The 27,759-nt window shown below is 47.0% G+C and overlaps 1 protein-coding gene across 2 annotated transcripts; it reads right to left on the reverse strand.

Moving 5' to 3' along the window:
* Positions 1–4,694: 4,694 nt before the first annotated feature.
* Positions 4,695–27,738, reverse strand: LOC125738944 (lysine-specific demethylase 7B-like). 2 transcript variants are annotated; one of them, XM_049008493.1, is made up of 20 exons: positions 27,581–27,738; positions 17,810–17,895; positions 17,441–17,558; positions 16,910–17,070; positions 15,097–15,238; positions 14,615–14,801; positions 14,245–14,407; positions 13,010–13,097; positions 12,817–12,923; positions 12,627–12,718; positions 12,448–12,534; positions 11,191–11,397; positions 10,955–11,082; positions 10,562–10,695; positions 10,084–10,178; positions 9,830–9,999; positions 8,828–8,976; positions 8,676–8,746; positions 8,278–8,539; positions 4,695–8,126 (listed from the first exon to the last, which is right to left on the reverse strand). In XM_049008493.1, exons 1-20 carry the CDS (start codon positions 27,679–27,681, stop codon positions 8,038–8,040), a joined length of 2,637 nt encoding a protein of 878 aa, XP_048864450.1. In that variant the 5' UTR covers positions 27,682–27,738; the 3' UTR covers positions 4,695–8,037. The 2 variants fall into 2 exon arrangements, with proteins under 2 accessions (XP_048864450.1, XP_048864449.1); XM_049008492.1 differs by having other exon boundaries at positions 9,830–9,996; positions 27,581–27,714.
* Between the last annotated feature and the right edge of the window lie 21 nt (positions 27,739–27,759).

Here is a 27,759-nt window from a genome sequence, read left to right on the forward strand (position 1 = left end):
GGCTCCGCCTCCCCCCGCTGGCCCCTCCCCCACGCCCTGCGGGGTTCACGAACCCACATCTACAGGGGTGGCTTTTTTTCCTTTTTTTAAGCAGAGCGAGTTCATTGGTGGCGGGAGCGCGAACGGGGAAGCGGAGGCATGTTGCGTTACGACCAGGGCTTCGCTCGCAGCTGCTTTTCGCTTAGGATGTATTGGATCAAACGGAAAAACTGAGTACTCGTGGCCAAAATTGTTTCTTGGCCGAGTGTTGCCAGGGTTTCTTTTTTTACGAAAAGCCTAATAAAAAAAACAAGAGGAATATATTAAACTGTTCAGTGAGACTAAATTAATCTAGCGAAATCTGCAAACAGAAAACAAGTTATTCGAGTAACGTTACTCGAATTGGCAACTTCCATATACTGCTACGTATATGCACGTACAAACAAACAGCCTTAAGATAGGTGAAGGGAAAATCACGCGATCGCCGAAGGACCGAGAACGTTTCACTGCAAATAGAGTGGACGGGCGCATCTTTAAATATCCTTCACTTGTTCTTTGTTGTGGGCAGTATTTACATATTTAAACCCAAGTATTAGAAGCAGAAAAGACAGACGGTTTGCATCGAGTAAATCAAGTTAGTTTTATTTATGTGCTTCGCAGGCACGGTTGTCTGGCGCAATCTCAGCTTACAAAACTCCTTGACACTTACCAGACTCGGGGAACTGGTGTTTCTACGTAAACAGCGCATTTCCTGCCTACGGTGTGCAAAGCCAGCTTTAGTTTATTTCATTCGGCTTATAAATTTGTACAGCTGCATTAACACTGATTGGTGCAACAGAGGCAGGACACACTAAAGCCTCAAATCACTTTATTGCAATTTCAAATTTATTACACACGGGTTAACATAAAAGCTACTGGACCTTTTGCTTAAAAAATGTTTATATCTGTTCATTTATCCAAAGCTTGTTCACCTCGAAAGACACGTGAAGCAGATAATACAGCAGAAGCAGAAGGCGGCACACATCACAAACAGCAATTCGTGACAAGGCTGAACGAACTGAATAAAAATACTGTATAAACATCTGAGTCTAATGCTATTAATACCGAATAGACTGGATTATTTTTGCAAGTCAAAATAGCTAATGCATGCTCAGACGCTTATTTCCTTTTGCGTGTTTTTTAAGTAAATAATGAACTAACAGGTATGTACCTGCCATGTATTGTTGATGCATGAATGCGAGGAACTCGCTGGATTGTCTGCCCTTTCCGTCCAGTCTCACGTGACTTTTTTGAGAAAAAAAGTGTTCTAGTTATTTTACTCTAAAAAATCATTGGTTTGTGGCCAAGTTAACTACAAGAGCAATGCTAAGCGTCACACATTTAGTATTCTAATGTTAGACCAATGTAGTGCCCATTATATAATAAAGATATGTATATTTCGTGCCATTTATTTTCCATCCGTGACCTAAGCACTCATCCTGGATATGGTTTAAGGGGCACAAGGTTGGGGTATTTCCTCGAACGGCTTTTACATATTCATATCACGGGAGATTTATGATTCCTAGACACCCCCAATGCCCGTGGTGTGTGATAGTGACACCCACGGAGCCACAATATCCCAAATCTACTACTTAAATATCCTTTTTAAAATCATTTGTATGCTTTCACCCTTGGCCTAAAAACGGATCTTTCTGGATTTTACCAAGGTTATAGTGAACTGTGCAACACACACACACTGACTAAGCTGTACAAGCTGAATGTTAGTCTTCTGCTCAGCCTTACATAACTGTCTTATACAAGGGAGCATTCTTCCTCAATAGGAGGGGGCTCGGAGCTCCGTAACACTGACTGACCATCATACAAACACCAGCCTTCTGCACACGCAGATACGGAGAAACTGAAAAAGACACAAAAACCAAAGTACTTTAAATCTGAAACCTATCTAAAACGCAAGTATAAATTCGTTAAATGTGTATAGTGACGGTATACAGTGTACCGGAAAGAAAACGCCAAAAAAGGTACTAAAAGCCTTCACCTGGAAGACCACCAACCTGCACTGACTGGTTAATGTCGGTACACTTCCATAAATTGCTGTACGATAATATACAACCAATGTAAATATTTATGTAATATCTTGTAAAATGCATGGAAGCAGTTATCGCACACAGAGCAGTGTTTGACTTACGCATAAGTAATGCACATTACGAGCATATTTAAAGGATTTCTGAACTGCTTGCCCTATGAACACACTCCACTCCAGCCCCATCCCCCACAGCCATCGATCAGGCCGAGCCGCAGTCGCTGGCGCATGCGCTCTCTGCAACGCTGTATAAAGTCTCTAGGTTGCCCGATTTTCCTCGTCGATGGGCAAACAAGCTGTCCGGGGGAAAAGGAAAAAGATCAAGACGAATTCTGTTGGCGTGCCGTTTTTCATACCGGATTTCTTCTGCCGTTCGGAAGCAAAAATTATACCGTCTGCGTTTCATTAAGAAGTGCTACTAGTTAATCGACGTTTTCTTAACTGATCGACTATAAAACTAGGTGACTTTTCCCCCTGCAATGTTACTAATAAAATACGGTTCGTGGAACCTGAGTGTTGGATTATTCGAAAGTGAGAAGTCTGGGGATGCAAAGCTATCGTTGGAGAGTCTTCTAATTTTGCAAGATGACGCTTCAATGTCGGCAGTTTCTTTTTGTCTCCGTAGTGTCTGGCTTTAGAGATTGACGAAACGCCCTACCAATAATATATTCGCATTTCTGCTCGCCGAGCATTGATTGGTTGTTAATGCCGTCATCAGATGGATAGGCGGGCTCTGAGCTGCGAGGGGAAAGTGGTACGAGAGGTGTAACATACCTATTTGAGCGGCGTATAACGTACCTATTGTGAATATAGTTCAGACTTTATAAGCGTGTATCTGTAACTTCCATAGCTGACGTAATTAAAAAGGTTAAAGAACCGTGTAACTCCGACGTGGTTCTAGTTAGGGAAGGGACATAAAAGTCATAAGATGGCGTTTGATGTCAGCCTTCAGTGAGTGTCGGGAGCGTGCATTTATTACTGGGCGGCGCGCTCCCGACATTGGGAGCGCGCTTACTGTTTTGCTTGTATATTAAAATCAGGATACAAGTCATTTTAATCAAGGACTCGTCCAGTTTGCCCATAGTGTTTTTGTTAAACAGAAACGAAGCCCCATTTGTTAGTGTGAGAAGCGAATGGCGCTGGGTCTAAGTATGTACAGTCGAACTGGCTGACAGATGGACTCCGATGAAGTGTTTAACCAAGCATTCGAAGAAAACTTGGTCGGAGTCTTGAAAATCACTAACTCCAAGGTTGCATTGAAATTTGTGAGTTTTACTGTGGGTTAGAGCTTTGTGTGTTTCTGGTTAATTGGCGTGTGCACCCATAAGCGACTAGGTCCGCCATGTTGTCAGTGGCGAACGGGTGGAGGCTCTTCTGTCTGCGAGTGTTTTTTTTTCTCCATTATTTATATTTGGGGTAAATGTGACGACTGATTGCGTTATATTTTATATTAGTACACCCCTGTTTGCTGGGCGATGCGCTTTCCATGTGTTGATGCTGTAGTTGCATCGGAGTATCAGCACTTGGGGGAAAAAATGCATAAGATATATAATCAAAATTTTAACCTTAGGCTGCAATGCTGCGCATTGTCCCGGTTTAATTCATAGTGACAGAATTGCTGTGCATTTGTTTCCATTCAGCCGAATGGATTTTAAAAGATAAACGACCATCCAGTTCAGGTGCAGTGGGGGTGCTGTTGTCTTAGCAATGAGGTTTGACGTGTAAGTTTTTAGAAACAGCATAGAAGGCATGCAGGGAATACATGCAAGGTTATCGGGCACATACATTCGTAGGAGCTCTCTGCTACTGGGCTGGTAAACCTTAGCGAGCTGATGCAGATAGTAGCTGACGTTGATGCCCTGGGTGCAGAACCCCCCCCATCTGAATGGTAGGTGGGGCCTGTCAGTTAATGGGGATGCAGGTCCTTCTTGCATGATGCAACTGCAGGGACAGGACTGTCAGTGCAGCAAACAGGGTCTTTTCAGAGATGTTTACTTTACATGTGTTATATATTTAAAAAGTTGTGAATAGGATGAATGTACTGAGCAAGCAGGTTTTGACCTAAACTAACCTGTTTCTCCAGTTTAAATGACCTCGACTGTTTTGCTGGGATGGTCACTGTAGCTGTGCTGATTAGCTAGCTGCCACGAATCTGGCAAGACAGGCTGTCATGCGCTTGATTATTCCGGCAGATATTAGAAGTCTCACGCATGCATGCTATTTGATAGAATAAGTGACAGATGATGCCACAGCATTCAGTTGTAACCTAAAGGCACTGGGTCTTAGTCACAGAGAGCAGCTACTGAATGAAAGAGATCACCTTCATAACCATTAAGACAAAATAGACATTTTCCTGTACTCGTTCTACCTGTTCCAGCTGTTTGTCAGATTATGGAGCTTTCTTCTCAGCTCAGGTTGTTTTGTTGCATGATCCTGGAAAGCTTGCATTGCTCCGAATAACTCGATCTCCCTCTAGTGGTGAGACAGGAGCTTTTATCTGTTTGCATGGTGGCTGCACTTACAACCTGAGTCATTAATCCACTTGAATGCTCACAGTTTATAAACTATCAAAGACTGAATAAATGGGAGGTGTTATGTTTCACGACAGTCAAGAGAACACAACTGGAAACAGAGGTACTAAGATTTTTTTTTTTAATATGTACAGGCCATTATTGACTGCAGAAATTCAAAATATTCAAAAAATGCACTGCAGTGGATAAAGTCACAAGGTCTAAGCTTTTTATGTTTAAATCAAGTATGAAAATATCTTTTACGTCAAAACAATTCCAGGATTCAAGAAAAAAAGTACGACCATCAAAAACAGACCACAATTGCAAATAGATTTTTTTTTTTTAAATGCAAAAGCAAAATAAATACTGTACAATTAATAGTACTACAGGAAATCTCCCCTGCCTGTGGGCCAGCCATGAACACACATGTGGTGGAAGTTAATTTAATGCAAATATTTGAAAAATGTTAGTGTTACAGGAACATAGCTAAAGAGAAGCAATGTGTCTTTCAAGCACTCTGATGCACCACATTTGTGTAGGAGGACATAGAGACGTTTGGTTCGTTTTTGATCGGGTTTCGGTTTGTGTGAACCAGAAGCTCAAAAACAATCTCACTCTAAAGATGTTTTTAAAAAACATCTAACTGGCCAAGCAAATAGCCCTTTGATGCATTCAGAGCTTTATAGAGGTCATGTGACCAAGCTACAAATTGGATGCAGTTAGTGCAATGCAGCTCAGCAAGCCGCAGACCTCTGACTTCGAACCATCCCGACATTGGAGGCCCTCCTTTCCTGCCATGGAGATTTTTCTGCTCACTGCTACAAGCTCTGATTTAACTCTCATTGGTTTGCTTTATGCTGGTAAGGCAAGTGCAGTACCAGAAAGGTATAAGGAAGATTTTTTTTTTTCCCCCAGTTAAATCAAAAATTTCAAACAGCCTGAACTGTTCAGCTTATAAGGAAGCAAAAGGAACCAAAGAACTACAGAAGGTCAGAAGTCAACATTTCGGGGGGGTTCGTGGGCTTTCTATGGTAATGACAACTGAGAATGTTCCGGGGAAGTCCTACATCTGAATGTGTGTGAGGGTGGGTAAAATGTCATAAAATTAAAGCACATTTAGCAAGTTCAAACAACGTGGTTTCCCCCACGACTCTGACCAGGAGAAACGATTAGAAGATGGATGGATAGAACGTGGTTCCCATTTCCCAGTCATAAAACCTTAAGAGAAGCGCTGAAAAAACACAGAGGTTGACCAAATAAACGTCCCAAATACTATATGTGAAGAATGAAAGTTTGAAAACACATTTATAGATAGATGCCTCACTGCATGTTGCTAGTGGTGAAATAAGAAAGGATTTTGTTGATGACAGTGGCAATAATCCCTGAGAGACTGCCCCCCACACCGGTCCCAAGTCACAGTTTTGGCAATCACCAAGGGGGGGGGGGGGAGTTGTTTCCCTTATTTTTGCACCAGGAATTCTGATGCACCTGAGGTCTGAAGCCAAAATAGGGCAAAATCCTTAGCAAATTAAGGGAGATTATATATAAATAAACGTATACACAATCCCAAAGAGCTGGACTCCTCTGGAAGATGGAATGACATCCTGTTTGAATTTCATCTACGGTGGCTGTCATTGATGCTACTGGGCCTGCAAGGTCCCTATTCTGTTAATGCAGTTTCATGTGTAGTGCCTAGAAATAACATGCATTGTATCTGTGGATCTAATCAGACATTTAACCAGAGAAGCCACTTTGCCTATGCTATAACTTAAGAAATTGTTTTGCCTTGTATTGCCTATGCAATCATTTCTACTAATGTGTCCAGAACCAGCCTTGTGTCTTTAATACGAGGGAAAATCTCTATATTCAAATAGTATTAAACCCATTTAGCAAATACATCGCAGACACAGGCCGACACTGAGTTAATACGTAACAATATACTGCCGAGAACATGTGACCATGGAAGGTTAGTAATGTAAACAAGCACAGGCATGCTAGTGCTTTGTGCTGCCATCGCTACCGTCAACAGCTAACGCACCTCCTCTGCATTTACATGCCAGAACGCGAGTGCTGTGGGAGCCCTGGCAACATGACCATTTTCAACTACAAATCATTCATGCCCACAGGCCGGAAAATAAGTACAATTACCTTTTCATAAATAATCAAAATGTGTCTTACAAAGAAATAAAAACAAACGACTACAAAGGGGATTGAATGATGAAATAAAGCAGAGAAAATGTCTCAATACATTACATAATGCTTTAAAGTAAATTGTCATAGAAAACATTACGCTCTTGAAGTCATCTCGTGTCCTGTAGGTGGCGCCAAATGAGCTCATTCCAAACAGTCGTCCTGATTGGTCACGATCCGGCCTCCTCCTCTGCACTATTTAACCCTGATTTGGTTTCATCTGACCCTCGAAAATATACAAAGAAAACACACAGAGACAGAGCACTGGCTCCTTAAAGCACTGTCATGGAAATATGGCTTCCCGGTGCATATGGCTTTTCCTCACCGAAAACAACAAATCAAGGTTTCTGACGTGCGACTGCTCCTCGCTCATAGCCAGAGGGATGCGAGTGGACGAGCAGGCTGCACTGCGGCGCACTAGGCAAACACGAGTGACGACAGCTTCCCGGCTGGGTGAGGTGGTCAGGCTAATGGCTCCAGCCCATCTACATCCCTTCCCTACACCTGTTCCAGAGCGATACAAACTATGGGAGTAACAGGACACTCTGCACCTCCATCGACACTGCATATCAAAGTCTCCTGTATTACATGATATTGCTGGTGTGATTGTGATGGAGCGGCAGGCAAAGATAAAGTTTCAAGCACCTTCTTTAAGATTAGTTCAACACCATAGCACCCTTCTTCGTCTAAAGCCAGATATGTTCAAGAAGGACAGTCTTAGATACTTAGTACTGCAATCCTGGACCATCCATAACACTGTGTGTGCCCACACCGGCTTGGTAATGGAGTAATTATGCTGAGAGAACTGGGCAGGAGCGGTAAGTAGTTTCAGCCGTAGAAGCCTGCAACCAAAGTATGAACATCGTGGCATGAAAATACGGATTGGCTGGTTGCTTGTCATAATGCTCCTTGTACACTCCTATGACAGCACCAGCAGATGGCGCTCTTACGCAGAAGCAGCTGGATTCTCCGGAGCTCTGCTTAAAGCCTTCAGCTTCCACTGACCTGGGATTTCGATCCGGCGCGAAAACCGGCCACCACCGCAGTCAACTCCCTGAAGGGTTTCCACCGTTGAGGTGTCTTGCGTCTGTCTTTGCGCGTGTGTGCGTGCGTGCGTGCGTGTATGTGTCTGCGCGTGCGTGCATGCACCTGCAGGATTAAGACTGATACCCTGACATTTAAACTTGTGGCATGGGCTTCCAGGCAGAGGTCAACAAAGCACGAGCATCTCAAGACAGAGCGAAGTCCAGCTCTTCCCAGCCCTGCCTTCTCCTTCCGCTACACAAAGAAGCGATTGTGCCGGTTCAGCTTGAGGATCTTGCCCAGGCGCTGCTTAGCGGTGGCCATGCCTTTCTTAGGTCGCTTTCCTGCGGAAACAGCCACAAGAAACATAGACATCAAACATTACAAATCGAAACCATTACAAACGTGAATCTCGCTTCCATAATGGAGATTGGCAGCTGTCACACTGCAGGGCACGAAGACCGGGACGACCAAAACAGGCGGATTCTCGCAGACCTTTGGTGGCCTGGTTGCTGATTGGTGGTGGGTTTGAGGGAGGCCGCTTGGAGGGGTGAAGCGGCGGCGACAGTGAGGTCTCTCTGTACTGGAAGTCCGTCTCCAGGTGCAGGGGGCTGCCAGGGTCCAAGGATAGGTGCTGGTTGACCCAGGCCTCGCTTCTGCCGCCTCCGCTGTCCATGAAGTTCTTATTCTCCTGGATCCGCTGCCGGAGTTGGGCCTGACACTCCTTTAGCAGGTGCCTTGGAGCCCGCTGTTTGTCCTGGGGCATGAACACAGAGATTAGGGCTCAGAGTAAACCCCTACTCCTTTCCCAGAGCCCCAGGGCACCAGATACAGTGACTGAGCACAAGAGTTCCAGACATGGCCAGACTCAGCGGGCAGAGGCTGACTGTTACCTGATGACCCAGGCTGGAGCTGCAGTCCGAGTCTCCCTGGCTGTCCTCTCCTGAAGAATGTTCCCTGCCACCTGTGGGCAGAGGAAGGTCATGTGCTCGTTCACGGTCATTCACTCGCATGCCCACGCACACTTTTCAGCTTGTGTAAATACCGCAGTCAGGAGATGGATGGGCTGGGCTGGACCACCAGGGGTCTTGCGAGCCGGAGGTCTCTCCTTCGGGAAACTGCGGGTCCAGCAGCCCTGCCATGGACAGCATTCCCTGGATGGCCGCTTCAGTGCTGGGCGAGGTGGGACGTTCTCTGATGAGACACACGCATGTGTATTTGACAGAGATCAAATGGAATGTCAGTCTGACAATGACCGTGTGACTGAATCGAACACTACTCCTCCCTCATCACACAAATTAGTGGATCACTTGTTACTACTTCCTCACTGTTACATAATAAGCCATGACTCAATATTATGGTGGACGCATTTTTATGGAATTACACACTGTCAGCATCTCACCGTACAAGATCATTTTGTACAAGTAAATTCGTAGTTGGAATAATTGGGAATTTATAACAAATGAATAATACAAGTCAAATTTACTTGTTACTTAGTTATCATCTTTATGATTTGAATATCCGAGGATGGGTATTTTGTCATGAAACTGCTGAGCATCCAGAGATGCTGCAAGAACAGGGGACTAGATGGAACATGGTGACTTCAGAGAAGTCTACACGTCTACTGTACTCCTCCATCCATTTCCGCTTGTGCTAATCAGGGTCACCGGGGGTCTATAGCCCATTCTGGAGACTATGGGCGCAAGGCAGAGAACAATCCAAGATGGGGCGCCAACCCATTGCAGGGCACACTCACACCATTCACGTACACATGCACACGTATGGGCAATTTGGTAACTCCAATTAACCCTAGCATATTTTTTTATTTTGTGGGGAAACTAGAGTACAGTAGGAAACCCCAGGAACACACAGGGAGAACATGCCAGCTCCACACACATGGATCCATGGTAGACACTTCTACCCTGGTCCTAGAGGTGTTAGGCAACAGTGCTAACCACTGCACCATCGTGCCGCCCCAATATTTTGCACAAAACCTCTAGTTCAGGAAGATTTCCAACAGCAGTAGACTTAACACTTGGCCACCCACCTTTTTAGAGATATATCCTGCTGCCTGGACTCTGATCCTGGCTGCTGAAGGCTCATGAAGCCCACTGAGCCTCTTTGGGTTTGGTTCTGGGAGGAAACCTTCATCCCTGTGTCCTCCTCCTCCTCTTCCTCCTCAGAGCTCCTTGAGTCTTCCTCTGAAGAGTCTCTCTGCTGGAAAAAGACCTTAGTTAAAGCCCTACAGTCACACACAGCAGAATGGTCCTCCTCATTACTGAAGGACGTGAAGCTGCGTACCGGTGTACTGCAACTCTCCTCTGAGCTGGAGTCTGACGTGTCTGAGTGCGCCGAGACTCCATTCCTGAGTTCAGATTTCATGCCTTCGAAAAACCCTTCAAAAGGTAAAATTAACGACAAAATAAATGAACACAAACCACATCCCCTTTTATTGTGGTGTCCTATAAAGACAAGTGGAAACAAAACAGCATGATGCTTATAATCTGCTATTAGAATGTAACTTAATTCATCCCCATGGGGAACATTTTCACAAATCCTAACTTGCAGCTGGGGTTACGTGCCTTGCCCAAGGATTAAACAATCATTTGATCACTCTACCAGCCACAGGATTAGAATCCATGACCTTCAGGACACTCGCATTAACCCCTAACCAGCTAAGCCCCACACCTCCCACATGATTGGGGTCAGAGAGCAGACCACTCTGCAAGTGGTTCCCATTCCACGTCCCTCATGATTTCATGGGCGCAGCGTGACCTACCGTTGAGTGCTCTGGCCTTTTCCCCTGGCTCTCCGCACTCCAGCTTGACCTTGACTGCCTCCTTCTGGTGGGTGTCCGCTCTCTGGCCCGGCAATTCCCCAGTCCCAATCATTTTGATCCGTGGCCTCTCGTCTCTACATACGCACAGGAGCAAAAATCAGAATCCAACGCTCAGTTTCAGTCCTGCACAGGAGCATCACAGTGTCGCCCATGCAAACCTACTGTAGGAGCGGAGATGGCAAAAAGGAAGGGGAATTATTTTAATTTTGTCATTTGTTGCTACGAGTCCTTCAGAATCTCTGTTTGCAGGATGTCAAGCGTTGGACACAAACAAGGTCTGCCAGGCCCCAGAGACACACACACAGAAACACACACGCACGGTCCCAGACTGACCGAACTATTCTGCCATTGCACAAAACCAAGCGCAGGTTGTTGTCCAGAACTCGCTCCACTGCATCCGCTGATGCTGTGGATGCCTTGTTGAATTTCCCGTTGAACTGGCAGCTGAAAGAGGCATCCAGCTATACAAAAAAAAAAAGGTGTGGGGGAGGTGGGGTCATTAACCAAAAAGGGGCGACTGATTTGCTGCCCACCCTCCCTTCAGGAAGCCGATTGGCTGTGTGACCCACCTCCTGGAAGGGCACCACCTCCAGCCTCCGCAGCACCTCCCGTGTGTGCAGCTCCAGCACGTCCAAGTTGGATGGCGTCCTGGAGGCCTGCTGTTCTCGGAGATGCCGTGCCTTCCGCCGCACCCGGCAGCCTCGCTCCATTGTGGAACGGCTCGTGAGACAAGCCCCGCCTCCCGGAGGTCTGACCACCTTGCCACTCTGCTCCTCCTGGCAGGAAAAGCAGGAGATCAAAGGTGGGAGCCTGGGATGGCCAGGTTCTTCTGTGAAAACTGCACATTGGGCACTGGGCAAAAGTCTTCGCCAGTCAAATGAAAATGCTGAAGGCTGTTTATCTGGGTGGTAAATGTACATTTATGCAGGAAAAAAAATTGTAAATTCTATTTCCAAGAAAAGTCACTGATATCTCATTAGATGGCTAGAACAACATATCTTCAGGTGTCAAATCACTCCTTCGGGGTACCTCAGCCAATCCATGGATTCGGTAAATTTCACCGCTAGCCCAGTTAATTAATTAACATAATTAGTTAAATAACTGAGTGAGGTATTGATTAGCCAAACCAGTTAGGGCTGGGTAGTTAAATTTTAATTTCAATTTTGGCTTCCAACGATTATCAAAATAAAAGTAGAGATAAAATGATTACATTTCACAATGATGCTCCTGTTTTTAGCTTGTGTCATAAGTCCGGAGCCCCCTTCCCAGCCCCCTTTTTATTTGTTTCTCAATTGAATTTTACTTAGGTTTAAAGGAAATCTGCTGTGAAAAGTCTTCCCCCCCCCCCACAAAGCTCAATAAATGCATGATATTTCCAAAGTAAACGAGTGATCATATTAAATAATCGTGATCTCAATACTGACCAAATTAATCGTCCTTGTGATTTTTGTCATAATCAAAAATTGATGTATCGCTGAAAATACCCACAGCCCCTGGTTTAAGAATGTCTGACTCATGCACAATTCACGCACTACTTTGTGAGGAGTGTGAAACACTGCACTGCACGTCTTCCGCGCTACACCAGCGAGATACAGTACAGTACAATACTGCATGTAGTTACTGTTGATATTATTATTACTGTAAAATTCTGCCCGTACTGAGGAGACCAACATAAAGATCATTTAAACATTTTTTTTTGACTGCCTAAGAGTCTTGCACAGTACTCAACGTCAAAGTGCAGGAATCTGAAGAGGTAAAGAGAGGTAAAGGGTACATAATCAGCTCCTCACTCCCCCCCCCCCCCCCCCCGAGCTGTCTGAGCTTACCTCCTGGTACCGGATCTCCTTTGTGAGCTCCTTAATAAGATGGTTGGGCCTGATATTATCTGGAACCTCGCTGGTGGGTTCAGTGACCTGGGGAGACAGTGAGGGGTCTGTGTGCTGGCGTTCATTATGGGCAAAAACCAGTGTGCGCGCTGACATCTGCTGGCCACCAGGTGCCTCACCTCCCTCTTTAACCACCTCTTAAGCGCGGGGATTAAAGCTTTAACTCCCCCCAGCAGATAAGCGGGGGGTTGGCATTTGTCCTCTCGGGATTCTGGTTTAAAAAAAAAAAAAAAAAAAACACATTTAGGTTCAAGCAATGCCAACAACCCAGAGATGTGCGCCCGACTTGCTCCTGTGGTTCCTCCTCACCTTTAAGGGTTTCCAGCAAATTCTTGCCCACGTACCAGCAGATGGCCTCGAAATAGGGAAATTTGAAGAGGTCGGGAGTCTTCAGCCGTCGCTCCATCTCATAACACCTGGCGTGAGGAGGAAGTGAGGTCACACTGGGAGGAGGCGGGGCTGCGCTGCATGGAGCTGACTGGCTAGCAAGGAGGATCCCTACCTGAGCTGCATGCCTATGTTAAGGTTGTGCAGGAAGTTCCCGCCAAACGCCATGCAATCCTGAGAGGTGAGGACAGCGTGGATCCACCCTGCAGACAGCGACATCACGTCATCACCCTCTGACGCTCAGAAACGCATGCAGGGGCTGTGCTACACCCCCGACCACAGGGTAGAGGGGCTGGCCATTTGGGAATGCCGAAGACCATAACCAGCCACAAGCTGGGGGGTGGCACCAATACCACAGGAAATCAATGACAGCTTCCAAATGGTCGAAACCTCTTCTTCTACACAGGTGCCCCTGAAGGAGAAACAGCCAAGAATCTTGATGGTAGGGCACGAAATTCTGAATACAGCCCCTCCAGGGGCTATATCTTTTACTGTTAGCCCGAGGTAAGGACTTGAATTCCTGGACACGAGCAGCAGGTGCAGGACCTCTGCGGTGACCCTGAGCAGGGGGAACCATGTCAGAGCGGGGTTTCCTAGCGGGGGTGCTCGGGCCTGAATGCTCCAGCTCTACCAGCAGCAGCTGAGGAATGCAGAATCCATAGAAAGGCACATAAATCTCAGATACCGGCACGCTAACGCTGGTGTGTTAATCGCAGCAGGTGCCCAGACCGTCCTGTTCCACCAAACTGGCTGATGACAGGGCTTTCAAATCAGCCAGGAATAATTTATGGCTCAGTGTCAAAAATGAACCGGGAGAGCTGGAATGGCGACGGCGTGCCATTGGACTGGATTTCAGAGGCGGAGGCGGTTCTTGTTTAATGACAGGATGGAAGAATGTGTGTTTTTTGCCACTGATCCACACAGGGAAGAGTTCAACCAGACCTTCCCACGCTAATTCAAAGAAAGCCATTCCACACGTGGAAAACTACCTTTGTACAAAGTGTCCCAACACCCCTCCTCCGAAAAAGGCAGAGTACATGCCAAGACAACAGAAGCAGAAGTGAGTAGGCAATTTGCTGGTCTGCAGTAAAATATTCAGTTGTATAAACAGGTACTTGTCAGTTCAGCAGAACAGTAACACAACAGAAAGGGAGTTTCTGATCATAGGCATAGGCGGAAGCATTCAGGGGCGGGGCCACAGAGCCACAGTTCAAAGCCGATTGGTCCCTATGTGTCCCCTCCCCTGTCACTCACCAATAGAAAACAAGTCATTGGCTAATGATAAGTTTGAGTCATCTGTATGTATTATGGCCCTTGGGACTGCCCCTTCCTGTGGCCGGCACCCCCTACCTGTGGGAATCAGAAGGGTGGTGCCCTGCCGCACGACGCACTTGTAGCACCTGTCCACCTTTTCACCAAAGAACACCTCGCTCTGGTTGGGGGACGAGCTCCACTCCTCGTACAGTGCAAGGTTCGCCTGGGTCGGCTTGATCAAGTAAAAAATCTTTTCACCCTGTGGAAGAAGACAGAAGGAGAGATGAGCGCTAGAAGGGGAACTGCCCCACGGCAGGCATCGTTAGGGTTAGGGTTAGTACCAAGGCAGAGCTCGGGATCACCAACAATCGCATGTTGGATGTGGATTAGTGCTCGGACCGGAACTGGGTCACCACATCACACCTCTACTGTTAACTGTTCATTGGGCACCAAGCAGAGCCCTTACCCAGAGTACGTGGTACCACACGGACGTGCCCCCGAAGTCAATGTGGAAGTCAGTGTAGCTGTCCTTCACCCCCATCAGGCAGTACTTCTGCACAAAGGGCTTGGGGAAGTAGGAGTCGTCAGGCCAATAATTCTCCACCCAGGACATCTTCTGAGCAATGTGGGGCACCTCCACCAGCTCTGCCATCCTGCCCAAGATGGAAAAGCGCAACTGAAGGTTAACTGACCGGAAGCTACCTTCTACTTGCCTGTACCTGATGGCCATTTAATATGCCACCATCTAAATCCCACAGTCTGTGTACCAGGCTTCCACATTACATCATATATTAGATCAGTCTTTGTGTCAAAACTCTGAGCCCAATACTGTGTGACACGAGTTTCATTTTTGTACAACTCATACTGAATCAATCCAAAGCCAGTAAGATCCCTGTGGCGATGGTGGTGAAGACGTGTCAGGCCTGGGGGAGCCAGCCCCGCACTCACTTTGTGTCGGAGAATTCGAGGCTGATGACATTTAACACTTTCGGCCGATGCGGTTTGTAGTAATACTTGACGAACTCGCCAAGTTTTATTTTACTGTCCGCCTGTCTGGCCACATCGATTACATCAATGATTTTATCACTTCCTGAGGAGAGAGGAGGGGGAAAAAAAACAAACACACATAATTAGCTCATTGTCAACTACGCCAACTACGGCAACACACACACACACCCACTAATTATGTCCAATTAGGCAAGGTGGAGCACACAGGCATGGTGAAGTACACACACGCACACACGCACACACGCAAGCCTCACAACTGCAGCTGCTTACTCCATTTACTGCATGGCTCCCGTGACCCTCCCCCCATGTCAAACATCAGGGCGGGGATCAAACACCCCAGGTAAACTAAACGCTACACCAGGCCCATCATCTGACAAGTGCCATGTGGGAAACCCGCTGAAATTCTCACCAATTCCCATCAAGTGTTTCCATTAATCTATCACATCTTCTTCAACATATAAACCGGTTCCCAAACTGTTCCCCAGAGAACTGGAAGTGGCGCTCGATATTTCAGTTTGAAGACGGTAAGTGAACAAAGCTGCCTATTAAGAGACCATATGTATACCTATGAGGCAAATGAGGACATGGTGGACCTGGGGTGATCGCTGCCCACCAGCACTGGAGAGGAAACCACTGCAGTAGGATGCATGAATCCACAGATCCCCCCCCCCCTTCCACTGTGTGTTCACTGCCTTCTCACACACCGATGCAGGGTCACAAGCGAGGCTCCCCCAGGAAACACAAGAGGTATTGTGTGTACTGCATATTTTTCATGAAACAGGGGTCAAGTCTGCATTCTGCTCCCCAGCTGAGTACGCATATAGCTGGGGGGCAGGGTAGTGTGACACTATTCATTTACACGTCAAGGCAAAGAAAAGCCTGGACTTCTTAAGTTGTCTGGGGGCTGCAGAACCCATGGACAACATCGTGACAAAGCATCCTTCAGACTGGCAGAACGCCATCACAGTAAGTACTGACGGTCCTGATTCTGGAGGGAGTCACATTTAGAAACAGCTGTTGGTAAACTCTTAAGGAACGGTCACATCTGAGGTTATTCTGTAAGGTGGATGACCGGTTAGGGGACAGGTGGATTGGTGTGACTTCCTGTGATGATTGGCGTGACTTCCTGTGATGACTGGTCGGAGTCACACAGTGGTGTTGCAGCAGTGGCAGGAAACGTCCTTCTTTGTCCAGTCAAAACTTTGTCCCCCCCATGCCCCCAGACAGCCACGCCCCGTCAGAGCTGATCTGTCTGCCACAAGACCAGCCATAGTGGAAAGACCAGTAATTTGACCCGAGGGGACATACTAAATGCTCAGAACACGAGACACACGCAAACTGGCCTGTAACAGGACCCTGTAAGTACCAGACTCTCAGCGGTGGAAGCGAGCGTGCCCTGTAAGCAAATCTGTTCTTGTCGTTTACTTATTGCTCGATTAAAGTTGGTTAAACAGGTGGATCCAGTGAGTCTGGCAGCTTGGTCACCCGACACAGCCCCTGGCCCCATTCAGAGCCGTAACGGAGATCCGGAATGAGGAGATAAAGCTGAATGAAACGCTGATAGGGCCCCTTAGCCAACAAAGGGCTGAGGCACAAAACAAAGTAAATACTCCCCGATTAGGATCTGCTCCTCTCATTTACAGAGCATCAACGGAGCGAGGATTCTCCGGTACACCGACCCACTTATTGTGATTGTGGTGGGAATTCGCTGGCAGCAACAGCGGCAGGTATGCAGGTCACACAGGGCCCTCACCGACATACTGCTCCACGTCCTGGACAGAGAAGGAGGGGGGTGGCAGCTCGAGTCCCAGCCCATCCAGTTTGGCCACCGCAATGGGGTGCTGGAAGCCGTGCTTCTCCAGGTAATGCTGTGTCACCTGGTGCCCCTGCATCTTGACCAGGATCTCGTCGGCACTGAAACACAAGCAGTCAGACAGGAGGGATGATGAGGGGGAAAGATAGTACAGATATTCATGACACATTTTTAAGCAACAGTGATAACTACCTTCATATTTTATCCTCTATTCTCTTTGACCAGGGTGCGGAGAACAACCTTAAGACTGAAGGGTAAGAGTGTGCAGGCATCTCATTGACCGAGGGAGGTCACATGACGTCATGTGACTTATTACAATAATACTGGTTCAGGCATCAATAAACGGAATGGATCCTTTACAAGAAGAGTAAGCCTGTAAGCCTTTTGAGAAAGCATCAGCCTCACTGTCAGAAGGCGTGGTAGACGTCACCGAGGGTCGCTGCATGTACCACCCAGGCACCCATCACCTACCTGGGAAAGGTGCGAGCCTGCAGCTGTCGCACAAACACGCAGGTGCCAGCCTGTACTGGCTTGGTGCCGTCGTCGGGCTCCGTGTAGTCATGCCTGTGCCAGTTATTCCGCTTCTTCACTGAGAACGGAGGGAGAGAGCAGAGGGATCGGACCAAAGCCACTTAAAAATAAGATCTGGGTTCCATGACATTTACTCGCTTAGAATGATCGTCCCATGAATTAACATGGACTTTATGCCGCAGATTATCCCCAGCCTGGTTCAGAAGCTCATAAAAGCCACCCCACCTTCCCAAGGAGGACAGAACCCGACCTAAATGTGATGTTTAAGCTACAATTTTATTAACCTGCTAATACACCTGCAGTACTTACTCAGGGAGGGTCCGTGTACAACATCACAGTTAGGGCAGTGGTAGACATCAATGTCCACTGCATGGTGCTCCTCAACTTGGACACAACTAAAAGGGACACAGATGGCAGAGTAGATATAACGAGACCAATGGAGAAGATATGCTGCATTCTATTTACCTCAGAGGTGGGAAGACCAAGCTGGGAATGATGTCACGCTTGAGTTAACCGTACTCCAGTATAACTACTCGACCTGAAAGCCATTTAGCGATACCACTTCTAGCCAGGCTCAGTATTAGCCACTGTCAGCAATACTAGTTGATAGCAATGCATTACATGGTATTTTGTGCACACAAACACCATAGCAATGTGTCCACAGATAAAGGTTGGACAGTACTGTGCATACGAACGATTTAATAAGTCATAAATAAGACAGAAGTGCGAATAAACAGTATATAAGTACAGCTTTCACTTCTCTTTATGAAGGGCACAGCCATCATGAATTCTGAGGTGGGACTTGCAGAGGTTCCTCCGACTTTCCCAGTCAAAACTCCGACTTTCAACTGGTATGCCGGCTGAAAATTTCGACTTGGAATTTGGAAATTCTGCCTTCTGAGGTGAAATGGAATGCACCAGTAGCATGCTTCACAATAAGAAAATGGCCAGTGTGACAGGGATCATGGCAGCCAGCGGGACATCGGAGGCATCGGAAATGTGCGACGAGAAGCCAAGGACCCCAGCATCAGCAACACACACACGCACCCTTTTCTTGACACACAAACGAAGACTAACCAGGATACATGACAACTGTAACAAGCACAGAGTGATGTGGTAACCATCACTTCACCTGCAGACCTGTCCACAGGCTTCCGGAAACCACAACGCCTGCACCGTCACTGGCAAATGGTTGTACACAAGGGACACCACATGACAGGCTGGATGACAGATAGCAAGAAACTGACATTTAGCGTGCCTTACACACAGCTTATGTACAAAGAAATCTAGTGTGCGGTGCCCTACACATCAAGTCTTCCCCCAATTCCATAATGCTGCACTCTTAATGCCTTCACACAAAGCGCATCCACTCCTGTGCATTTTCGGAGGGACCTGCATTTATGCGCCTCTGATGACAGCTGAGGCATGAGTGAGGTCCATGGCAAAGAGAGAGAGGGCTTCAATTACAAGGCTGCTAATCCTCCACACACACATTCCAGCACAGCAGTGCACGCTACGCATGTGCTAAAAACCTAAAATTTGTGTAGTAGGTCTAATGGCACTTTAATAGACAGTTGGCAGAGTGAGTGTCTAAACAGGACGAATCCAGTAGGGTCCTTCAAGCCACGGATCTGCTGAGAGAGGCGATCAGCAGGCATGACAAGTGTCCCGTGATTAAGATTGACGCTGGGGAGTGTCATTAGTCCTGCCACAGCTGGGGGGGGGGGTATCCATGAAGTGCTGAGAGAAGCCGTTGTGTTGACCACAAGGCAAGAGCATCCACATTAAAAGGTGCTACCCCTCCGCCCCCAGCCAGTAGGGGTGGGGGGAAGGGCAATGCTATGGTTTACACAGCAGGAGCAACTTTCTGAAAAACAGCCCCATTCTTTTTCCTCATGGAGTGACTCCCAGGAGGAGGTGCTGAGGAATCTATTGCCCGTTACAGGCTTTGATCTTAGCATAATTGCAGGAAATAGCTGGGAGACCGTAAACAAAACAAAGCAATTAACTCATTGGGGAATACGCTGCACTCTGTGTGACGGACAGCCACCAGCGCAGACAGACCCTCCGGAAAGCCGTCTGCAGTCGGCCCTGTCCCAGTCCCCGATGCCACAATGCCATTGTGCTGGTTAGTCAGCACAGGATGATGAAAACACACGTCGTATTTGGCTCACACGGAGTCTGGTTACACGGAAGTGTCCGGAACAGACAGCACTCCCGCCTCCTCACGCTGAGCTAATTATCTCGCCGCCGAGACATGTCATACGGATGCGCAGGGCTCATACGACGCCGTCTGCCAATGGCACCTTCCAGGTACCTGGGCTGTAACCCCATTAATAATAACTCTCTTACTAAGACACAGGCTGAAAAGTGTACAGGAAATAAGCCACTGGTCACAACAGACAAAGCCCAGAGCAAGCCGCTTACAGACGGCCGGGCTGGACAGTAAAACGGGCAGCATGTGAGGCTCGATCAGGATAAGGGAAGGCGAGGCTTTGAGTCTCAGGAACAGTTAATGAGTTTAAAACCACCACCTGAACAGGAAAGCGGACCCATTTGCCCCCGGCATGTGGGGTGGGGGGCAGGTGGTTGTGGGGTCGGCTTTAACCAAAAGGGTGAATGATGGGGCCCCATCAGCATTTACACCCTCTTTCACAGCCCCCCCCTCCCCGTCATGGCCCATACAGAAGACATTCAGTACACGTTCTCTACCTCACGTCGTCTGCGCTGCTGGACATGCCCCGATGCAGCTCGATGCCGCCGCACCACAGCCGTGTTACTCTGCTCGCAATTCCACAGCTGACCGGAGAGGCGGAAGCCACACCGACAAAAAACACCATACTGTGTATGCACACATTTAAATGATATGCAGATTTAACTGGATTGCATACAGTATGTACAAGCGGGGGCACAGGATTTATATAACAGCTTTATGTGGCAGCCACAGGAAGCTAAATGTAAAAGCAGGAGAATCTGTGGGAGGCTTATGGCTCCTATTCAAGCAGAGCAGATCGTGCCAAACGGAGAACGGCGTCCCAAAGAGAGCCACCCCTCCCCCCGCCCGATGAACTGAAGTCTCTCTGTGCCTCTCACTCCAGGGGTCTCAGCTGCTCTCCCCACCGACTCGTTTATTTTTAGACCATCTTTCTGTTGAGGAGTTACTCCGGGCATGAGCACCCTGCCGCAGGAGTTAATGACGTCTGTTTGGGTCTGGAGGGGGCTCGGTAGCATTGCATGTGTATTGCATTCTCCTGCAGGCCTCAGACAGAGTATTGCACTCCGATTGCACCTCAGAGGGAGAGACCTTCCCAGCATAAGCAGGATAAGCCTCGTTTTGCCAACATCCACATCTGAGCTCAGAATATTGAAACTGCGTCAGAAAAAAAAAAAAATCAGCTTTCTCCCTCGCTTGTTAGAGAGGATAAGCCCAAAGCCCACTGCCCCATTGTTCTCAGATTTGAGGCAGAAGGATGAGCTTCTCCACCCAGGATAACAAAATATAACAGGAAGACATGTCTCGATCGTCTTGGCCTCTGGCATCTCCAGGCAGTAAGAGGCTTAATTCTCAGGAATGACAGACTGCTTGTGTCTAAAAGTCCCACGTGCAGGGGAGAGAAAGGAAGGCGAACTGCCAAGAGGCAAACACACGAGGACTAAAAGCGGCCCGTTTCCAGACAAGGGAAGGCTGACTAGCTGGAGGGGGGCGGCGGTGGATACTCTCTTCACATAACCCACCGGCACATTGAGCTCGTTCTCCTGTGTCTGTCCTTTCAGACTTGCTATCTGCCTTAAGTGGGGCTATTCATTAATCAGCGGGCCTGTAAAGGAGCATTGTGATGGAACAGGAATGGCAAAGGCAAATGATGCGACTGCTGGAGGGGGGGGGTCCAACAAGAAATCCTCAGAACCAAAAACGGGAGCCTGAACATTTCTGATGACCTCAATGATACTTCGGCAGTGTCACAGTAAGACACATACCCCCCTCCACTGCCGTAACCGTGACGCACCAGTGGATCAGTGGGGCCCCCGTTAGGCGGGCCCCGGTTAACCGAAGGCAATCGGGCAATAAAGCCAACGCTGTGGCAACTGCAGAAACCGCAGTGGAGGCGACAAATCGCCGCCCATGCAATTTCCAACCCACGTCTTGCCATCTACATCCACTAGAGCTGTACTGCATTCCAAAAACAAACACAGAAAACATTCCTCCATTCGCACAGATGCCATTTACTCTATTGTTACCGTGTAACTTCAAGTGTCAGGTCCATCGGTACCACGTTCTCGTTGCTCTCATCCTCAGAACCACTGCCTGCAGTTTTAGCCACCGATGAACTGAGCGAATGAGTCTCATCTCATAAAGCAAACAAGGCGCAAAGCCTTCCAGAGCCTAGAGAGGTTTCAAAGCATCCACATGGCAACCACTCTTAAGGTGCCCATAATAGTCCGATATAATTCAAAAGTACAACCAAAGCGGCAATTCCAGACGACAGCAGCAAAACCACAAGCTTGACAGAGAATTCTCGGCATGGAAGGCATTTCACGCCACGAAAGGTCAGAACACACAGAGCTGTAAAAACAAAGGGGCAGCAACCCAAAAGTTGACGCTACTGCTTCACAGTTACATTCTGCCTTAAAACGCTTCGAATGACTAAACACGTTTTCTGTACTGATCGCATAAAAACAAAACGGGCTGCTTGGGAGGCACCGTAATGGGCTGAGGTTTCATCTGAGACTGTTCAACAGCATCGCAAATCCGAAACGAAACATTCACATTCACAGAAAACACAAAGCACCCAATGGAAGAATGAAGCTGGTCAAAACCAGATATCCCCAAAAATGAAGGTCCACGACAAACTGGCCTGAGCTGAAAATAGAAACCGAGAATGCAAGCATTCCCAGTCTGCTTTTCAGGCACACACAGGACCAAGAAAACAGTGACCCTCAATGTGTCTATTTTAAAAGCCTGTGAAGACAGACTGCCAAGAGGGTCACTTCTCATGGGCCGGCAGAAGCCTGGAAGCGCACTGCTGAGGAGCAACGGGAATATGGCTTCCTGTTCCCCCTTCCCCCAGCCCCCACCATCTTAGCAGCTTGTGGTGGTCAAACACTTGAGAAAAGGAAGAGGAAATGTACCCTTCTCCACCCCCAGAGGAGGAAATCACACAGCCCTTTGCTGTGCCCATAGCCCTCAAGGCCTATGACTGTCTGTCCTCACAGTGTCAGCTTCCTGGTACAGCATCCATCAAGTAAAAATGGCTGGGAATGTGAGAAGACAGTCAAGGGGGCTGCCAGGATCCCCATGCTAAAGTCAGGGCAAAACAGAAATGTCAATATTTTCACACAGCCGTTTTTGTTTTTTAACAGAGCATTTCTCACTAAGTACTCAGTATGCACTCACTAAATACAACTGAGTACAACTGGGAGATGCATCCATAATGTCAGTATTCTACTTTATTATTCTTTATTTTATTCATTGTATTGTTTGGATTTTATCCCTATGCTATTGTTGCCTCTACAGCAGACCCGAGTACCTCAATTCATTCCCTTCATGTACAGTATGTTTTGGAATGAGAAGAAAACATCTTTATCCTCAAGTACCTTCCCTCAGTATCTGAATAAAAGAATATTTTGCTTATTTAATTAACAGTTCTGTAAACGAGTCTTTATAAAATTCTTAAAACCAAGCCAAGCTACAGTCAGTCATTCACCAACCACAAGACCACAAAAAGAATTTACAAGGACAACCTTACTATTGAATTTAAAATTAAAGACGTATACTTTACAACTAGTAGCAACTGGGAGGTGAATCCATAAATGTTACTGGGCTAATGCATATGAAACCAGACACTGGATCACAAGCATCTGGACTGAGAAATGGATCAACACAAAGCACATGGAAATGCAGACAGTGAATCCACAAAGTTGGAATCACTCAGCAAATGAATGAGGACAAAACAACGATTAGGAATTACTCAGCCACCAGACGAATCCCACTTAAAACTTTAGGGTGATGACGAAAGTCATTTATCTCTCTTAAATATTTTCATCCAGAATGGACATTGATTAATGGGGCGATGAACTTGCAGACAGCCAGAGGTGCTGCCATCGATCTTCAGGACTGTCCCCTCCCCCAACCCCCCCGTTCACACAGGACCCACTCAACAGCTTGCGCGCTGAATATGAGTTGGGCCAGATGAGCCAAACTCAGTCCCAGTCCTGCAGTACCATACAGTGACTCAGACAGGCAACTCAGAGGTAAAAACCTCTGATCATGGACAAACAAAGGCCACTGCAATGCTGAATGATTAAACAGGATTGATAACTGCATGGTACAGAACGCATGACACGATTTGAACAGAGGGGGCTGTTCTGGGACAAAATGCTTCAAATACTGGTACAGACAGTGGAGAAATCAGCTCAGTGCACTAAACCAGGATCACGACACACCCCACAGAAGACAGAAACCAGACAGAACACTTTGCTGAACCTGCCCAAATGAGTCCAAAGTACATATAGGTCTATGAAAGGTTGTCACCAATGATGTCACAGGCTACTCCAGACCAGGTGTAAAGCAAATTTGCAGCACTTCTGCTTTCTGCTCAACTGTTAAGTACCCACCCCTGTCTTACCAGATCAGTAACCGCAGAAGCTAACCAACCAGTGTTGAGGCAACTTCGCAGCACTCACATCCAGCAGAAATCCTGAATGAGGAACAATTACATTTTGTTCCCCTTATTTTGCTGGAATGATGCAATGATTTTAGACTCAAGCATCCCATAATTCCCGTCTTCTAATTCTTGGCAGTAAAATGCAGTTACATAAGACCTGAGTGTCACCACATACAGAAAGAATATTTATAGTAGTACATCTAAACAGAGATGTGATGTGAGGAAGTAAAATCAATGACCATTTCCAGGCTGTGCTTGTTGTTAGTCTGCTTATGTGGGATCAAACTGCCTTTTTACCTGGAAAGGTTGACAAGCTTTTCTAACACATTTTAAAGCAATAACAGAACTCCCTGTGTAGAACTGCCTTTTCACGTGACTTACTGAATCGTACCTTTCAACGTCCATTCAGCGCATGCATTTCAGAGCAACAATCCAGTCGTATATGGCCACATAACAATGCGTCACAGCATCTAGTTTATTCAAAAAACAAACGTCTCTGGAATCCGCAGGATTGAGCTCTGTCCACCACATTCCTCCTGAAACACAATGAACGCTCAACCCGTCCTGAAGGCTACTAGCAACTAAGCCTTCTAATCAGTGTGATTTACTTGACTTAAACCCTAATCAAACATTATCATACTAACACTGCGGAAAACATACAGCTGTAACTGTAAGCTTGAAAGTACTTTAATAGATACGACTGCTTTAAGACTCCATTGATTTCTGATACTGGGATACTGCTCACGAAGTAAAGATGACAAGAGGCGCACAGCCCACTTCCAAAGCCTGAATACTCCTGATGTTATGATGTACATTGTAGTTTACAAGTTTAAATGCTTATACAACAAAACTATTTATATATCCTTTATAAAAAAAGAGATATACAAGTACACATGCAAAAATAAGTGTCACAAGGTTCATAAGCTCAATCAATGATGTGAAACTTTCACCAACATAAAGGTAAGAACCCTTATTAGTTTAGTCATAGCTACACAGGTTAAAACATTCAAGTTGTAAGTGTCCATCTGTCTTTAGATTCTATATACAAGGATTGCAAAATGTTTAAGTCATCCAAGCAGCGCGACAAAAATCGTCTACAGTAGATGTGGGATTTCTACAAAATTATCCCAGAGGAACAACTCACACGGGATGTCCAAAAAGAAGACCTCCGATGCTACAGGAAATACCCATGCTCATAGCGTTAAATGATGCTAGCTGAGTGGCAACGACATTCACAGGAGGTAGGCCAACGAGAAACTTCAGCTTTCCTTTTGTTTGGAAAAAGACCCCCAGATCTTGCAGATGAGCCTATGGATGGCCACACAAACTCCTTTTAAAGAGATGACTATGAAATTGATCTTTATGACCACAATGGAAAACACCACCTACCATAAAAATAACCCCATTCAACAATCAAAAGTTGCGGGAAGGTCAATTTTGCCTGTGTACCTAATCAATTCACCATTAATGAGGGAACCGTGACTTAACACAAATAATCAGTAAAGGAATATCAGGGCCTTTGTCGAAAAACTATAGCCGTGCTGAAAACAGGTACCACGGTACAATAACTATTACAAACTTTCTAGAAAACAGGCAAAAATTATATATCTTATGCGGAACACAAATAAAATTCATACAACGACCCAACAGAAATGCTGTGTCTAGACCCAACGCGGGCTGTTCATGCAATACAGCCCACTAAAGGAAAAAATGAACAGTTGAAGCAATTCTCAAGGCGAAAATGGGCAGAAACTCATCAAAGACTGCGTGGGAGACCAAGCGGCAACTACAGGAAACATTTGATTTCAGCCATGGCTGTACAAACTCCTAAAACCGGGCAGGATCACATGGGGCCACTCACTCCTGTGTACAGGGGTTTTGCTTTTGTTAGTCATTAATGAAAACATTTTTACCTAATAAAAACAACAGTGAGACGGTCTGTTTTTCATGCAATCCTTGTCATACGATGAGTCAGATAATCTGCATGTACATATGAAGCGTTTGCACACTTACAGGCAGCTTTGGTCTTTAAAACACCAGTTTAATTTTGGTTATGAATCATAGGCAAACCGCTTTGGCAGCAGATTAAGGCCAAGCCTCCAGAACGTGATAGGACTGGTTGTAGCAGGAAAATTCAACACAAGCTCACACGTCAAAGCTCACACGTCAAAGTTCAAGGAAGGACAAACGGGGGATGGCGCAGTTCCCGTGCGAGGAGCGTGCGTGTCCCTTTAAACAGCCCTTCTTCGACTCGCTAGGTGGCTCCATCTCTCCGCCTATCTCTGTGAAAAGGGGGTATTTAAATGTACAACTTCGCCCGTCAATCACAAGAACCAACCGTCTGCAATTTATTTCACACGCTTAAAAAGCCGGCCGAAACTTCCTTAATGATTGCCCCCCCACATCTGCCAATGCAGCGGTGAATAAAACCTCGGCACCACACTACATGGGACGGGGGGGGGGGCGAGTCGAAGCTGTGATCCCAAAAGAAGGCATCGCGTATTCTCCCTAATTATCCCTCGCGTAACCTACAAGAAAACTGAAAAATACCAATAATATCGATGTCACAACGTGTATATCGCTAAACGTAAATAAATTAAAACAATTTTAAATTACAGGAACAGAAACTTTCACTGGACAGACCGAATACTGTCCCTTAATACCGCGTATTAACGGCACATAAACCACAAGAAAATGACTTTATCTGGGGGACAATTTGACATTTTTTTCCGCAAAATGTCGGCGACCTACGGCAAGATATGAAAACGTTTAGCCATAAACCGGCGACTAGCAACGCCGATAATAACCTGTCACCCAACTGTGGGGTTTGGCGACACGGTGCCGCCAAGTTTGACAGGACTTTCTCCGCTGGAAAAGTTGAGCACCTACGGGGGGGTCGGCTGCCCGGTGACAGCGCCGGGATTCGGGGCCGGCGACTCAGGGAAAAGCAGCACGAAGCCCGGAGCTCCACGCCGATCGCATCCGCACTCCAGATTTGACCGGCGGCTTCGGATCTCCCAGCAAACTACACCGACACCTCCGCGCCGACACGCCGTCGTAAGGGGGGCACAATCGCGGACCACAAGCCCGCTCGCCCTGCCGAGCTGCCCAGACCCACGGAGATTAAAAGTGGAAATCAGGGCAAATTAAATTGTAAAAGGGAAAATGCCCGTCCGACCGTGGCCATTCAAAACGGCTTTCGGTGTCCCGCGACGGGCGCACCATCCACGGACATTTAATTAACTAGAAGCGACGAGTGACAATAAAGGCACATGAAGACCCCCCTCGAGCCCTCAGATCGCAGCTGACACCGCGTAACCCCCACCCCCCCGGAGCGTCCCGACACGGATTACCGGTCCGCCGGTAAGGGACGCCGCTTCGAGTACCGCCACAGAGGAAGAAAATAACCTCGTACCTGCCGTGGAACCAATCCTTACAAATGTCGCATTCGATCATAAACCGGTTCACGTCGTAGGGCTGCCGGCAGACGCAGTACAGCGGGACAGCCGCCGCCATCTTCCTTCTGTTCCCAAAACAACGCAACGAACGCAGAGCGGGGCGGAGACTCTTACGGCGGAGAACGGAAACAGCCGA

The sequence above is a fragment of the Brienomyrus brachyistius genome, chromosome 3 (genome assembly GCF_023856365.1).
Source record: "Brienomyrus brachyistius isolate T26 chromosome 3, BBRACH_0.4, whole genome shotgun sequence".
Lineage (NCBI taxonomy): Eukaryota > Metazoa > Chordata > Actinopteri > Osteoglossiformes > Mormyridae > Brienomyrus > Brienomyrus brachyistius.

Bases quoted from the DNA above. Each gene is read 5' to 3' on its own strand.
- LOC125738944 (XM_049008493.1), bottom strand. From the start codon at position 27,681: ATGGCGGCGGCTGTCCCGCTGTACTGCGTCTGCCGGCAGCCCTACGAC. The intron at 14,802-15,096 runs GTGAGTGCGGGG...CATCTTGGGCAG, and splicing joins CTCGAATTCTCCGACACAAA to GATGGCAGAGCTGGTGGAGG. The intron at 12,719-12,816 runs GTGAGGAGGAAC...TTTTTAAACCAG, and splicing joins TTTGCTGGAAACCCTTAAAG to AATCCCGAGAGGACAAATGC.